We start from the raw sequence: 17,094 nt of genomic DNA, 5'->3' as shown, positions 1-17,094 counted from the left end.
TTCTTCCTCCTCCTTCATTTTAATTTTTTTTTTTTTCCTCCTTCTACTCCTGTCTACGCAACTTGAGTCTAGAAACATCTTGAAAACACTGAAAATTACGCTACAGGGAGTTCCAGAGTTTACCATAAAAAGGGATGAATGATTGAGAATACTGGTTAACTCTTTCATTAGAGAGGTGGACAGAATAGGGGTGAGAGAAAGAAGAAAGGCCGCAGTGAGGCCGCGGGAAGAGGGGAGGCATACAGTTACCAAGATAAGAAGAGCAGTTAGTATGAAAATAGCGGTAGAAGACGGCTAGAGATGCAACATTACGGCGATGAGAAAGAGGCTGAAGACAGTCTGTTAGAGGAGAAGTGTTGATGAGACGAAAAGCTTTTGATTCCATCCTGTCCATATATATATATATATATATATATATATATATATATATATATATATATATATATATATATATATATATATATATATATATATATATATATATATATATATATATATATATATATATATATATATATATATATATATATATATATATATATATATATATATATATATATATATATATATATATATATATATATATATATATATATATATATATATATATATATATATATATATATATATATATATATATATATATATATATATATATATATATATATATATATATATATATATATATATATATATATATATATATATATATATATATATATATATATATATATATATATATACAGAGAGAGAGAGAGAGAGAGAGAGAGAGAGAGAGAGAGAGAGAGAGAGAGAGAGAGAGAGAGAGAGAGAGAGAGAGAGAGAGAGAGAGAAAATAAAACAATAGAAAAGACATAAAGTAAAACAAAAGCAAATCATCCTAGTTTACACTTACGTACATGATACAGGTTTTTCCTCTCCCCTCCAACACCCTCACCCCACATCACCCCCAACACAACCCTCACCCCACCCAATCTCTTAGGCCGTACGACTCGCCCGGGAACAGGTTGTTAAAATCTTTCGCATCTTCTTAAAATCCTTGCTTAATTTATTCAAACTGGTCGCGTTCACTTGCCCGAGAAGGCCATTCTAGGTGCTATTCAGTTTGGGGATCACACTATTGACTTGTGACGAATTCAACTTTTCCTCTTTCTTTTTTTTTTTTTTTTATTATTATTATTGTGGGGGAGAAGAGGGAAAAGGGTGGTGGTGTTGGGGGAGTTACTCGAGTGAGGTGAGTATGATACGGAGGAATGAATGGTGAAGAGAGAGAGAGAGAGAGAGAGAGAGAGAGAGAGAGAGAGAGAGAGAGAGAGAGAGAGACTGTGAAAGAGTACGAGAGGACATTTGTGAGACAGAGAGAGAGGGAGAAGGAAAGGTGTACGTATAAAGAAAGCTATTTTCAAGAGAGTAATACCAAGGTTAGGAAATGGAAAATCTCATGGTTTATGTTAGGTTAGTGAAAGAGGGAACTGGGCTCTGGGTATATTGTGGGAGAATGAATGAAAGTACTTGGAGCTTAGAATGCCTCAGAATGGTCCATAACCATTGCACAGAATTACCATTTCTTCTTTTATTCTGAGTAGCTGTCCAGTCTGTTAGAGGGACGATTCTCTAGTTGGGAAGATACATGGCATGTAACGTTACGTAATAAAAAAAGTATTAATTAATTAATTAATTTATTTATTTATTTATTATTTGATAGATCTAAAAAAAAAAAAGAAGAAGCTGAGGAAATAAAGGATCTAATATACAGACTTTGGCAGAAGAGAGATATTCTGGAAAAGTACGATAGAAAGAAAATAGACTAAAAAGAAAAAAAAAAAAAAAAAAAAAAACTGGTGTGCTGTTGCAAAGGTTGTACACCAAATAACATCTGGCTGATCTAAGGCAATTCGGAGACACTAGCGGTAATGTACAATGTTTCAAACTGATTCTGCCTCTAATTCCAAATGACATGTGACCAGAGGACTCTGTGATTTGCAATAATTATCATTCTTTTCTAAATGTGTATATATATGTGGAAAGTCTTCAGTGGGAAATGGGAACTCAGAAGAATCTCAACCACATGGTCCTGCAGGAGATATTTATTCGGTAAACCGCATTCCTCGTGCATGCCCATTTTTATTATTCATTTATTGGTAAATTTTTACTCGTTCGCCAGTCTCACTATTCCGGACGAAACTTTTTTTTTTTCTAGTAGTTTTTGGCCTGTTTTGAATTAATTTGCATGTTTTTTTTCGCAAATTATTATTATTTTTTTTTTTTACCTCCCTCCCCCAAAATCCCCATCAGAAACTGAAGTTTTGCGATTAAAACGAAAAGCAGAATAATACAAAAACAGACAAATCTACAAAAAAAAAAAAAAAAGGTTTTATCCTCAAAAATAAATAACACAGCAGTAACACTCACTGGCAATGTTCTCTCTGAGAGGACTGGCTGCCACTTGTCCATGGTCACAAGCTGGTTGTCACATCACCACCACCTAATCATCCTAATGAAACTAACCTAACCTAACGAAACTAAACTAATTTGACTATCTAAACTAATTTAACCTAACCAAACTATCCTAACCTAATGTAACCTAATTGGCAAGGCTGAGAAATGAATATGAAGTCATTATCTTTCTTATTTCCTTAAAATCTGGTGATGCACTGGAAATAATCAAAGCAACACCCACCACAGACAGACATCTTCCTCAGACTAATTCAAATGTTTCAAACTGAGCTGCTTCTTCCTTAGGATGAAATAAAATGCTATGTTTGGCTAAATTAATTCTGTATTTTTTAATTGGCCAGCATTCTCAAACAAAAGAACAATTTTGTGGCTGCACAGCAAATGTGACATTCACGCACAGACAAACGCACCTTCACTGGGGAAAATCAGTGTCCACCTATCCATCACACACGTGGGTGTGTCACATCCAAGTGTTTTCATGGGAGCAAGGGAGCTTGCATCCCCAAAAAACTAGATAAATCTTTAAAAATAGCTGTTTGCACTATAAATAATTAGCTGTTTAGCAGTTTGTATATATGGGGTTCAAATTACTCAAAATGAGAAGCTCTGTCTGATGAAAATAGTAAGTAAGAAAACCAATGTTGTAACTGGTGAAGGAGTAAAAAAATATGGATTTTGATGTGTTTTCACTTAATACGATAACCTTATTTTTGGCTAAATCACAGCCAAGTGAAATATTACTTCTTGGTCTCTCTGTTGATGCGTTAACTTAATTTTCTGGGCCTTTTTGTTGATATGTTAACCTGACATCATGGGCCCATCAATAAAATTCTCTACAATTTGATAATTCATATGTTTAGGCACTACAAATATAACAGGCAATAGAGTATGATAAACCTTGCAACGAGTAGCCTTGGTTAGGTAATACAGTTAACATAGTAACAGAACAAGGCCAACCAAAACCTACGTATTCTGGCCTAGGTGATCATCTTGCCCCGTCATGTCAGTCTCACGGCCAACTCATCCCATCGTCAGACAAGTTTCTCAGTGTTTCCATGATGCTCCAAAGGGGAGTATTATATTAAAACTTACCATTGCTACTTTGATATTACTCTTACAGTATGTAGTATGTATATAGCTGTCATGCCTTAAAGCACTTGGTGTGGGAAGTGAATTAGTAGGTATAATCCTGTCATGCATCAGTATAGTGCATGAAAAAAATGTTCATAAAACAAAAAAACAAAAAAATTATATAGGTGATAATAAAATTAATAATAATAATGATAATAATATGTATAAGGTAATAATGATGATCTCACACCTCACATAGCTTTTTTTTTCCACCAGTAGATGAATCAATTTTGTGTCTTGTGTAGAAACTTGTGTTTAGTCCCGTAAGTTGCTTTCTGTGGTAAAATTGTTGAATCCTTAAACTCACCTGAGCATTTCTACATTGGTGTCATAGTAAACAATAATATATTATGTCCCTTGGCTGTGATAAAGGCAGAAATCACATTTTTAAGGCATGAGCAGAATTTCTAGAATTTTGCCCATGTAACTTGTTATGTATTTCTGTCTTACCTGCTAGTATCAGTTTTATGTTTGATGGGCTTTACATTGATTTGATTTCAGAAATTATCACAAAAAAATTCTTACATCACCTATGAATGTATTGAACTATTTTAAGAAACTCAGTCCATGCAGTTTTCTTTTCATTGAGAAGTTTAAATCTTTGTGTTAAGGTGCAAGACATAGTTGTTGATGGGTTGATAATTACATTCTTGCAAGGGAAGCAGAATCACCTTGCTGTTAGGAGGTTAGGTTAGGTCACTTATATAAACATTATTCTGTGTCAAAATACTGGCCAGATCTAGCAGAGCAGGAGTGAGCAGTGAGGCAAGTGTTTAAATAATACTGTATTTCATTTTTGTTTTTTTTCTATCTAATCATCTATTTATTTTGCTCACTTAATTTTTTGTTTATTAGTTAATTTATTTATGTATTTATTTTGTTACCTACAGCCACACCAGTGGTGTAAAAAATTTTGGCAGTTTTTATGGGTAACTCTAGGTTGTTTAATTTATATATTATTATCTTATCTTTTAGAGATAGCATTCTGATTAGTAATGAAAAAAAAAATACACTTGATTATTTTTAAGTGCACTCATGATAAAAAATTATTTCTTTTAAATTGCAATTTTCTAATCCTGGCTGTTACGTTATCATCAGTGGATTCTACTACTGGCAAGAAAGAGAGAGAGATTAGGAATTTGTAGAATGAAGATAGTGGAGGCACACCTGTAAACCTACGCTATGATGGTAGAGGATAGTGAGAGGAAGAGTGACTCATATGGTGACTTCAACACAATCATTCATCAACATGTCCTGGTAATTTCAGGAGTCACCACACCACACTGAGCCGAGATGAGTGTCTCAAATGACACTTTGGATTCACTGGTGAAGTTTCTGTCATCTGAGGCCCGTTCAGATGTCAAGAGTCTTGCCTGCAATTCTGTTGCACGTAAGTTACCTCAAGTAACTAGGATTCTGATTGGATTAATTTTTATTCACTAACTGTAACTGAGCAGCAAAGTATTTTGGGATGTAGTATATTATTGTCACTGATATAATTATTATCACTCATAATTTGTGCCTTTCTTTGTATTGTCAGTGGCCTTCACTTCTGTTTAAACCATGCCAAATAGGGTAGTAGTTGTCCAGACATACAAAAGAAAACAATAGAGAGAGAGAGAGAGAGAGAGAGAGAGCACTGAGTCAACTTCTGCTACATTGATTACAAGTGGATAATTACTTTGATGTCTGATTGTAGCAAAACAGTCAAAGAGAGGGAGTTAAGTAACTGCATAAACAGCAGCTACTTAAGGACTTGCAGTATAAAATCAGAAATTAATAGGCAGAATCAAACACTTCAGTGATGCATTAGTCTGCATTAAGCACATAGTTGGTAAAAAATTCCTTGAAATAGTTCAGATCATACTGCACAAGACGTTCTACTTTCTCTCATATCTATTATGTCCATCTCTCAAATGCAAGATTTAACCAGTATTCTCAATCATTCATCCCTTTTTCTGGTAAACTCTGGAACTCCCTGCCTGCTTCTGTACGAGTATTTCCTTTTTCCATTACCTGAACCCTTTCAAAAGGAAGGTTTCAAGACATTTATCCTCCAATTTTGGATGACACTTTTCACCTTTTTCTTTGGAACTTGTAACTCATTGGGCCTATTTTTTAATATGTATGTATCTATTTATTTTTATTTTTATTTTATTTTACTTTTATTTTATTTTATTTATTTTTTTATTTTATTCTATTTTATTTATTTATTTATTTATTTATTTATTTTATGTTATTTTATTTTATTTTATGTATTTATTTATTTATTTATTTATCTTTTTTTTTTTTTACCCCTCATAAAAAAAATAAAAATAAATAAATAAATACTTTTCTGCCTTCCTCAGAATTGACTGGCTCTCCTGAAGGCCTGCAGCTACTCTCCTCTCGCCCTGATGTTCTGAAAGCAGTGATTCAGCTTGTCCATGATCCTGACACTTCTACCATCTTGAATGCCATGAAGATTCTTGTTAATTTATCAGCAGAAGAAGCAGGAGCAAAAGCACTACTTGCCCTAACAGAGCCTCATGTGGTGGATGAGATGATAAAGGTGAGAGTACCAGGTGACGTGTGTAATGCAAAACATACCTGGACAACTTCAGCTCAACATCAGCTGGCCCACATCATCTCTGGTACAGTATACTACATACTTAAACTATGGTGTATATTTTTTCTAATGTTCTATGAAAATAGCTATAGCAGTTACTTTGTAATGGATATGTTGTTCTGCCATTTACTATTATTTATTCATCATTTTATTATTTTATTTATTTATTTACTTATTTTATTTTACATATCTATTTTTCATTGTTTGCTCAGCTTTCTATTCACAGGAAGAGAATTTAATTTCTTCTTGCAGCACAAAAGATATTTACCTCTTGCCACATTTATTATCTTTTTCTGCAGTGTATTAAGAACAAGGACTACCCTCATGCTGACTTAGCCTGTGGGGTGTTGGCCAACCTCTCCAAGCCACGTGCATTGTGCCAGAAAGTACTTCATCAAATGAATCTTGGTGGTAACAGGCTGGAGGAACTGACACAGATATTCTGCCAGATGGATTACAACAGGAAGGGTGCCAACCTCCACCTGCTGGCATCCATGATAACCAACATTTCTCAGCTGGAAAAGGGCAGAAAGTGAGGGGGAGACAGAGAGAGAGAGAGAGAGAGAGAGAGAGAGAGAGAGAGAGAGAGAGAGAGAGAGAGAGAGAGAGAGAGAGAGAGAGAGAGAGTTATAAATGGTTGTAATAGATTAATTATATAACAGAAAATTGAGAAACATCTTGATGTAAAAAGTGGAATTGAAAGAGGAGATCAGGAAAATCTTACTGTATAGTGTGAGGAATAAAAGAAGACATTTTTTTGTGAGGTGGCTGCTTTCTTTGATCAAAATATACCACACTCTTAATAAGAAGTATTGTCCTATTGAGCCTCTCTCCTCTTAGGCTGATCATGGACAAGAATGGGTTTGTGCTGAACCGACTGCTTCCCTTCGTGACCTGTGAGGAGTCCAGGGATCGCCGATATGGAGCTGTTGCCACTCTTCATAATTGCTGTTTTGACAAAGGTAAGATACTCTGTTTTTACTGCTGCTTGCTATTCTTAGTACCATAGCTAAACTGTCACTATGCTTGAAAGAATGATTTGGAAGTTTAAAAATGACCAGAAAATTAATTTGAAAACTCTGAAATACAATAATTATTTCTAAAAGTTTGTGTTTGTAGATTTGTTCCATAGCTAATTCTTCTCCCACAAAACAGGACATTAAAGAAGTGGCTTAATTGACAATGATTTTGTGTCATAATTTTGTCTATTTCTTGTAGGACAGTCTGGTCACCCCTGTATAATTACTCTGACTGGAAGAATGCTTCTGTTGTGTTCCCTGGTTATCTGAAAAGGTAACCAAAAGGGACAAAGTGAGGGAAGTGAAGGCACCTTTCCTTGCACTGTATTTTGTTCTTACAGTGAGGCAAGACAGTAATATCTTGTCTATCCCCATTTAAAGAGATCTTAGATAACTTCCTCCAATCACTTTCAGCTTTCCATCATAAATGTTACAATGAGACAAGACAGTAACATCTTGCCTCAGTTATCCATGTTTAAGGGAAGCAGCTTGGCTAGCTGCCTCTAATTACTTGCAGTCTTCCATCATATGGGCTACTTTGATTAAATGAAAAAAAGGAGATAGTGGACATGGACAGGACATGCTGTATATCCAACAGATATATAATGGACAGCCAAAAAAAAAGAGAAAGGCAACTTAGAAAGAATAAAAGGAGGCTGGGTAAACAGAAAACTTAATGGATTAAATAAAAAGTTTTATAGGAATAGCCTGATATGGATGGGCATTCAAGTGAATATAAAAGATTTTAGGGATGATTGCCCTGCAGTCATAAAGATGGATGATGATGATGATGATTGCATCTCTCTAGTCGTCTTAGTCATCTTAGATTAGATATATTTTTGTAAACAGTAGCTAACACTCAATAACAATTTTAATTCTTTTGACAGCCAGCCATGAATGGCTACTTGGGGAGGAGGTTGAGGTGGCTGGACGCCTCCTGCTGCCTCTTGCAGGCCCTGACACTTTTACCTTGGAAGAAAATGACAAGTTGCCTCTTGACCTCCAGTATCTGCCCAATGACAAGACCAGAGAGTCAGAGCCAGTGATTCGCCAGCTGCTACTGGAGGCCCTCATGCAGGTGGGTGGTGGATTATAGATAAATTATTGGAGTACTGTTATGACAACCTAAAGATGGCAAAGGAGTATAGTGAAATCATTGGGTAAGGATGATGATGACTACAGAAAGAAAATCAGCCAACAAATAAAGAGATTGTTGAATGTTTTTTTAATAGTTTGTTATATTTTAAAATACATCTACTCCATTACATATCTATATCAGTTTTCAAATTATGAACACATCAGAAAAGGAAACATTTTTCTATGGTACTTGTACTGGTAGCAAATTACCCATACAGCATCTTTCCTCCAGCTGTGTGTCACACGCCATGGAAGAGAAAGCCTAAGGGACCAGAACGCCTACCTGGTCCTGAGGGAACATCACAAGTGGGAAACAGATTGCCACTGTCAAATGCTCAATGAAGATGTGGTGAATCTCCTCATCAGGTGAGCCCTGTCTGAAATAAGTTTGATGTAAAGTGAGTTCCAGTTTGAGTGAGCCATATCATTGTTAGATTCTATATTTGGTGAGCCTTTGAGACCCATCAAAGGAAGGGAAAGGATCCATTGACTATCAATCCATTTAGTGACCATCATCAAATTAGGTTCAACACAAAATATATTAAATTTAATTGAATTTACAAAAAGGTTCCACTTTATCATGATCCAGCCCAACCACCACCAAGGAGCACCATTCTTGGGTGCCATGCATACTTAAATATTAAGGATTTTTTTCCACTTTTAGTCAGGATTAATAAACAAAGATAAACTGTAAGGATTAGTATTATTCACTTAACATATATGTAAGTAGATTTAAGGACAAAATATTGCAGCTTAACAGATCAGATCCTCTAATCTGGTTTCCTCCCCACACCTTTCTTTTTCTCTACTTTTTTTTTTTTTATACAGTTTTTGTTTACATGATAGCTGCAGTTCCGTATATATCATTTAATCCAAGAGTCACCTGTATTGCAAATATTATTCTTGGGAAAGAATGGAGTCCTGATTTATTGTGAAAAAAAAAAATGTTAAAAGCAACATATTAGTGTAATCCTTGAAGCTACAAAGATAACAAACAAGTCACAGCACTGTGCAGTATGCTGAGTTACTTCTGGGTGACTAATGTTGGCTCATGGAAATATGATACCTCTCTCTCGTAATGTTGATGGTGCTGATGTTGATGATTGTTACAGGTGGTGAACTGCTGCTTTCCTTTTCCTGTCAACCTTTGTATTCTGAAGGAGGGAGATTTAAGTGTGTGATTAAGTAACAGTATTACAGCACCACCATTATCATTTCTTCTTGCACAGGACTGAGGATGAGATAGGTGCAGATGACCTCTCTTCCGTGGAGGTGCCTGATGACCTGGCAAAGAAGTTCACTGCTCAAGATGAACAGTACCTGGCAGGGGGAAGCACTTAAGTGAGAAAGAGTTTATATGTAAAAATAAATAAATAAATATAATATTATATATATATATATATATATATATATATATATATATATATATATATATATATATATATATATATATATATATATATATATATATAGACACACACATACAGTGCATATCATTAGAAATGTTGCACCCCACCTCCCTGTTGCACAGCTCACAAGGTAATATAAACAGGGTAATACACCAAAGAAATTGATTGATTTTACAATTAGTATTTTATGGACATTCCCTTATGCTTTCTGCTCTCTTCCAAATGTGCAGGAAGGCTGTCAGCAAGTGCCATGAGATGTGAGGCGAAACTTGTCCAAAGGTGGTGAATCACAGTTTGGAGCTTGGGTACCATAGAGCAGTCATGGATATGTAATTTTCTTTTGATGATAGCCAACAAATGCTCAATGGGGTTCAGGTCAGGAGAATTTGCAGGTCAGTTGTCAAAGAATGGCACCCTACTGTCCCCGAGTCACTACTTCACTGGTGTGGCAGTATGACTGGGAGGGAGGTCCATCCTGCATGAAAGTGGTGGCATGGCATCTCTCAAAAGAACCCAGTAGATGGTCACAAAAGTTCCAGGTAGTTCCCCTGATTCATTGTGGTGCTCTTGGGTAATATTTTAAATTTCCCACACCATAATGGATGAAGCAGCAACCAGATATGGGCATGATTATGATTACTAATAAAAAATTCATAATCCATGGCTCTGATTACATAATCATAATCAAATCAAAATAAAAAAGTAGATAACTCATGTAATTATAATCATATTTTTCTTGTTAATAATCAATGATTAAAATGTGATTATTGTGATTATGTCTGTAATTTCCATGAAGCACTTCACTTTCAAGTCCAAGTATGTTTTGAAAGCTTAGCACCATCTTATGTTTTTACTTGCTTGTCTCCCATGATATACGGGTATCAGTCAAATGCACACAAAGCTTATACATGTTTCAGCAGACTTGAAATGCATTACTGATAAAAAATAGTGCTTCCAGATTGGTGTGGGAGTGCACAGCCACAGGGTTACATATGAAACATGTTGTCTGTGTAATCACAGTAATGTGTGAATCAATTGTGTCTATCATTGTGTGTGTGTGTGTGTGTGTGTGTGTGTGTGTGTGTGTGTGTGTGTGTGTGTGTGTGTTTTGTAGTACTTTATCATCCAACATGTTTGTACATGCTTATGCTGCTGGCTATGTAAGGCAAACAGCACGTTTGTACATACACACATTTCTAGCATATTTAAGGCAGACAGCTGGTAGACTCATCACTCCACTCCTCATCAAGTACATCTCTATCTCATGAGGAAACCAATATCAGACCATTTTCATGGCAGCTCTAAGGCACTCAAGCGAAACTGAAATGCAAGCACTGTGACAAGGTTGTTAGTGGTAACATTCAACAGACTTCAAATTTTCATACTCACATGAAGGTAAGGTAAAATGTAATTGTATTATATTGTCACCCTCATTAACAAACAAGCCACACTGCAGAAAAGGTTCATGCCACATTCACCAAAATCATCACTAGCTTTAACCTAAAAACAAAAATTTTGACAATTGTAACTGGCAGTTCCAGCAATATGCTTAAAGCATTTGTGACACTTCCCAGTCTGGATGATGCAGACACTAATCAAGACAGTGTAAGCGAAGAGGAGGATGACACCTTTGACGTTCCTGATAACAATGAGAAGTTCCTGGAGCTATTGCCTGAGCATGTCATATGTTTTGTTCTTACTTTACAAATTACTGTGAAAGATGGGCTCGAAGAAGCAGGGCCTGTATCGGGAGTCATTGGAAAGCCACACATTTAGTGTCACACATTTGTCATTCTGCACTGGCATCTGACATTCTTGAAGATGAATGCGGACCTCAGGCCAAAAATGCAACCCGATGGAACAGCAGTGACAAGATGCTTCACTCCCTTCTGAATATTGATCCAGCCAAACTTGATCAGTTAAGCTGTCCAGTAAAGCTAACCAAATATGAACTTAATCTCAACAAGGAAATAACATACATCTTGACACCATTTGAAGTAGCAACTCAAGGGTGTCAGGGAGAGAATGTTGCAACGTCAAGCAAAGTAATTCTATGCATTCATGGACTGAAAGCTGAGCTTGAATAACTGTCACAGGCATAAAAGTCAAAAATGATTACTACTTTCAAAAGCTCAATCAAGAAAAGATTGAAGATTTATGAAAACATGGGGATGTTTCAGCTGGCTTCACTCCTAGATCCATGCTTTAAGAAGTCATTTCATGAAATCCCTACTGGTCTAAAGTAGGTTAAATTATGTCTTCCACTGAAGAAAAGGGTTCCCTTCAGGAAAATAAGGAGGCACCTACGAAGAAGTGCAAGCAGTTCAAATTAATGACAACATCAGCATCAATGAGCTCTTCCCTCTTTACATTAACATCAACTTTATTACAAGTAGAATCCTACCTGAGTCAGCCAAGAATGGAGAATGACTGTGATCCCCTTCTCTTCTGGGAACAGAATCAGTCACCATTACCTCGACCAACTATACTGGCTCTCTGATATCTGTGTATCCCATCATCATCAGCTCCAGTTGAGAGGCTTTTCTCTATTGCTGGGAGTCTTTCGTCCTGAATGATGAAGAATGACCAATGTTCGCTTTGAGGAGTTGATGTTTATCAAGTGTAACCAACACAGTAAATTAGACATTACATGAGAAATAATCTAGCCTATAAGAAATCATGTGTATAACAAGTTCTACATTTTTCAGAGGAATACTTTGTTTTCATTATTGCTGTGAAAGCCTGTGATCATGATTTGAAATAAATTCATAGAAGTAATGTATTATGTGTTGTAAAGCAAAAAACAAATAAAACCTCTTACACACAATGTATGTTTGTAATACCATTAGTAAGTGATTTAAACAGTCATATTATTGTGCTCAAATATGGAACAGATGTAGTTTGCTACCTTTTTAGGCATTGTACTTAATCATTGCTTATCATTATCTTTTTACAAATAATCACAGCGAAATGTGATTATAATCATAATCTAATCCTAGTCATGCACAAAAAGAAAAAATAATCATAATAAAAAATAGTAAAACTAAAGTCATCATAATTTAATCGCAATGAAAAAATCGCATAATCAAAATCAAATCATATATTTTTTTTGTTTTATAATCGTGCCCATCTCTGGCAGCCACACGCCACCAATGAATCAGGGGACTTTACAGGCAGTGAAGTGTAGCGGAGGTCACGGAGGTCATTGCCGGGACGTAAGTACACGTGACCTTGACCGCTGGCTGTCACTGAAAATCTCGCCTTGTTGCTCCACAGCACACCACACCACTGCTCAAGGGTCCAGGTCTTGTATTTGTCACAGGAAACAAGCCTCTTTTGCTGGCTCATAGAGCCCACACATTTGTGCAATGCTGCATAGCTGTGGTAGCCGAGGTCATCATGGATGTGGCACAGTGTCCTCTCAGACACATCACAACAGTATGGTTTTCGTTTTATTCATTCATTTATTTATTTATTTTATTTATTTATTTTATTTATTTTTTTTGGGGGGCTGATACTCAAGGACTGCGTTCAAGTTTATGGTGTACCAGTCTCAGTTTTCTAAGGGAAGTTTTGTGTCCAGTGGAAGTGTCAAGTCACCCTCACGTCTGCGTGATCTGATGTACGTCATTATGTTACGTTAAGTGTACTTATAATAATACACATCTCTAAATCCTCACAATTTAAGTATCTAATTACTATAAGTAGTTACATTAATTATGTTGACACATATCATTGAATCCTCATGGTTACATAAGTATCTGTTATCTAATACTATGATGAATACATACACAGTGCGGGGAACAGCCGTCCTCTTGGTTGTATGCAAGGGATTACACTTGGGGATTTACCGGGATGAGGAACACGGGGATTTAATGGGATTTACTCCGCGCCTCCCGAGACACGTCTGACGTGTAGGTGTGACTGTCGTGAAGTGGCTTTGGAGACGCTGCTGGGCCCCTTGCAGTCTATGATGTTCTTTATACTGTAGGTATGTTATCAGCACTCACGTCATAACAACCGACCCTTCGGCGAGAGAAATAGCTGAGAGGACAAGTTCAACGCATCCCCTCGGCCCTACATTCCCCTCTCACTCTGTTGTGCCGGCGCGTAGGCGCGCCATACGCTCCATACACTGCTCACAAATAACAACCAGTTGCTACAAATAATATAACGCTAACAAAGAAAACATAAAATGTCACATTACAATTAACAAAGAAAACATAAAATGTCACATTACAATGTATGTATGTGAGTATCTCTAGCCGTCGTGTAAGTTGTACGTATACGGCGCCTACAACAACCTTCTATTTGATCGCCAGTGTGGGTTCCGTCAAGGCTGCTCTACTGGTGATCTTCTGGCTTTCCTTACTGAGTCTTGGTCATTCTCTTTTAGAGATTTTGGTGAAACTTTTGCTGTTGCCTAAGACATATCAAAAGATTTTGATAGTCTGGCACAAAGCTTTAATTTCCAAACTACCCTCCTACGGCTTCTATCCTTCTCTCTGTAACTTCATTTCAAATTTCCTTTCTGACCGTTCAGTTGTTGCTATGGTAGGTGTTCTATGTAGAAGAGGGGGACCGTTGAGGCCCGCTAGCCGCTGTTGCATCAAAAAAATAAACAAGATAGACGCCTCCTCCTCCGAGCTGGTTGCTATAATTGCAATTTTGCTGTGCTTGAAGAAAAAGGCAAAAGAAGAAATGATTGTTAATTAATCCCTGGTCTATATAGCATTGCAGTCTGTGGTGCTCATGATGCCGTACGCACTTTGTCAGTATTTTTTTTTTTTTTTATAAATTTAAATATTTATTTATTTATTGTGTATAGTGGTACAATCAATGGTTATTGCTGCAAGCAGCAGCAAGCGCCAGAGGAAATTCGCAGCTACTTGCCCCATGTAAACCCCTTTATAGTCTCTCGTTATCATAGTTTCGGGTTTCATTAGCTCAACACTACGCTTTTCACTGAGAGAGAGAGAGAGAGAGAGAGAGAGAGAGAGAGAGAGAGAGAGAGAGAGAGAGAGAGAGAGAGAGAGAGAGAGAGAGATTATTTGTGCTGTCAAAATATACCAGTTTTCTCTTTGTGTGTGTGTGTGTGTGTGTAAAATAATAATAATAATAAACGGTTTATTCTTTAGGCAGTCAACAAACTGAAAATGTACATTGGGGGTGGGGAAATACTTGACATTAATCCTAAAGGTAAGTCAAATCTAGAAGGGACTATTGATTGATGGCTCGCACCATGGTGGGAATCGCACTGAAGTCTGTACCGGTCCGTACGCGGCGCCTTTAGGGGCGTTATCTTGTTGTGGCACGGGTAGGGCGAGGCGCGTCAGGCGGCAGCATGTTTCTGAGACGTGGATGATTCAGAAGTCCCCTTCCAAACTTCTCCAGAGCCTCACGGCACCTGGTGGATAGTCTGGACAGCCTCAGGGTGTTCAGGGCTTCTTCATAGGTGGTGTATGCAGGGCCAAGGATGACCCTGCACGCCCTTTTCTGCACACTCTCCAACTGTAGCTGTTTGAGTTTGTGTGAGGGAGGAGGACCACGCTGGGGAGGCGTACATGAGTTTGGGGAGGATGAAAGTAAGATACACCACCCTTAACTCATCTGTCGGCGTCCCCAGCGACCTGAGTCTGCGCAGCATGTACAGCCTGTAGGTAGCTGATCTTATGGTGCTGGCGACATGCTGCTTCCAGTTCAGCTGGTCGTCCACCGTGACTCTGAGGAGCTTGGCACATCGGACCACCTGGAGGGGGTGAGGGCCCACTGAGAGCTGGGGAGGGGGCACTGGTACAGAGGAGGTACAGAAATGCATCACCACAGTTTTGTTGTGGTTGATGGTCATCCTGCTCTCCTCCGTCCACGTCTGCAGCCGCTCCAGAATCGCTTGCAGTGGCGAGTAGTCCGGGTTTTTGGTGGAAACTGGGACGCCCATGGTGCAGTCGTCCACATACTTCCAGCGATGGGGGATGTCAGTGACGGCGTCGTTAATGAGGAGGAGGAAGCATAGAGGACCCATCTTGGTCCCCTGGGGGACCCCACATGTTAGCTGTTGGAAAGTAGAGACAGAGCCCTGATAGCGAACGGCCTGACGCCTCCCTGTGAGGAAGTCGGCTAGCCACGCTATCAGGTTAGGAGGGAGACCCAGACTCACTGCCTTGCTGATGACAACAGTGTGATCAACAAGATCAAAAGCCTTTTTGAAGTCCACAAAAGCAACAGCTAGAGAGGTGTTTCGCTTGTCCAGGTGGCTGTGGATGAATTCAAGGAAGCTGGTCAGGTAATGGGAGATGGAGGTGGCTTTGATATTTCCAAACTGTCTGATATCCACGGTATTACAGATTTTGGTGTAGGCCCAGTCATATACAAAATCTTCACAAATAAGGCTAGGGATGGGGGTGATAGAGACTGGCCTGAGGTCATTGAGTGACTGTGGACTGGAGGTTTTGGGGATGGGGGTGACGTAAGATGTCTTCCAGTCCTCGGGGCAAGAGTGTTGGGAGAGTGAAGCGTTTATTATGGAGCATAGCGGTGTTGCTAGCTCTACAGCAAATTCCTTGTAAATTTTTATAGGGAGGTCAGTGGGAGTGATGGATCTTGGTTTGAATTTGAGTATTCTCTTAAAAACATCCACCGCCTGGACACTGGGGGGATGAGAGGGGGCCGGAAGATAGGCAGGAAGCAGAGTGGTGTGGAGGGGAGGAAAGGTTTGACAAATAGCAGCAAAGTGATCATTCATCTCCTGAGCCGCAAGAGTAGCAGGAAGGTGTGAGGTGCAAGGAAGAGACGAAGTGTGCTTTTGTAGGCCACACAAAGCTTTGATCTTAGCGTACCACTGTCTGTTGTTGGTCAGCTTGAGGTGGTGTATCTTGTCTGGGTAATAGTTTGCCTTTGCAGCCTTAATCTCCCTGATCACTCTGTTTCTTAGTTTCCTGTAAAGGACCGGACAGGAGTGGAACGCCCAGGTCCGCTGACGCATGAGTCTTTTAATGCAGGGTGTCATCCAGGGAGCATCAGACGGGTGCGTTGTGACGCTCTTGGTTGGGAAGTAGCAGTGGAAGGCTTCTGTGGTGGTGCACGGCGACGTAATTCTGCCATTTTAAGTGGACGTCCTCCACATCCAGCACCTCGGTCCACGGGTGTTGTGTCACCCACTGCCCAAACTCCCTCATGGCTGAGTCAGGCATGGGGCGGTGGGTCCTGGTGACAGCTGACCGGGGGGTTGAGGTGGTGGGTGTGGGTGTCCACAGTATGGAGAGGTGGGTGCTCCGTCCCATGGGAGGCAGCGGTTTGGGGGGCGAGTACTGCTGGCCCAGGTCTGTCAGTATAA

The 17,094-nt window shown here is 38.5% G+C and overlaps 1 protein-coding gene across 3 annotated transcripts; it reads left to right on the top strand.

Annotated features, from left to right (window-relative positions):
- Positions 1 to 1,794: 1,794 nt before the first annotated feature.
- LOC135109124 (protein HGH1 homolog) lies at positions 1,795 to 12,588 on the top strand. 3 transcript variants are annotated; one of them, XR_010272583.1, is made up of 10 exons: positions 1,795 to 1,910; positions 4,856 to 4,978; positions 5,937 to 6,139; positions 6,496 to 6,728; positions 7,037 to 7,158; positions 8,103 to 8,293; positions 8,585 to 8,718; positions 9,582 to 9,693; positions 9,992 to 11,156; positions 11,297 to 12,588. XR_010272583.1 is itself a non-coding variant. In XM_064020211.1 (9 exons), exons 2-8 carry the CDS (start codon positions 4,882 to 4,884, stop codon positions 9,691 to 9,693), a joined length of 1,092 nt encoding a protein of 363 aa, XP_063876281.1. In that variant the 5' UTR covers positions 1,795 to 1,910; positions 4,856 to 4,881; the 3' UTR covers positions 9,992 to 12,588. The 3 variants fall into 3 exon arrangements, 2 of the variants coding, with proteins under 2 accessions (XP_063876281.1, XP_063876282.1); XM_064020211.1 differs by having other exon boundaries at positions 9,992 to 12,588; XM_064020212.1 differs by lacking the exon at positions 1,795 to 1,910 and adding an exon at positions 1,930 to 2,094 and having other exon boundaries at positions 9,992 to 12,588.
- The last annotated feature ends 4,506 nt before the right edge of the window (positions 12,589 to 17,094 follow it).

This window comes from Scylla paramamosain, chromosome 18, assembly GCF_035594125.1.
Source record: "Scylla paramamosain isolate STU-SP2022 chromosome 18, ASM3559412v1, whole genome shotgun sequence".
NCBI classification, from domain to species: domain Eukaryota; kingdom Metazoa; phylum Arthropoda; class Malacostraca; order Decapoda; family Portunidae; genus Scylla; species Scylla paramamosain.
This window is presented reverse-complemented; position numbering and strand designations above follow the sequence as displayed.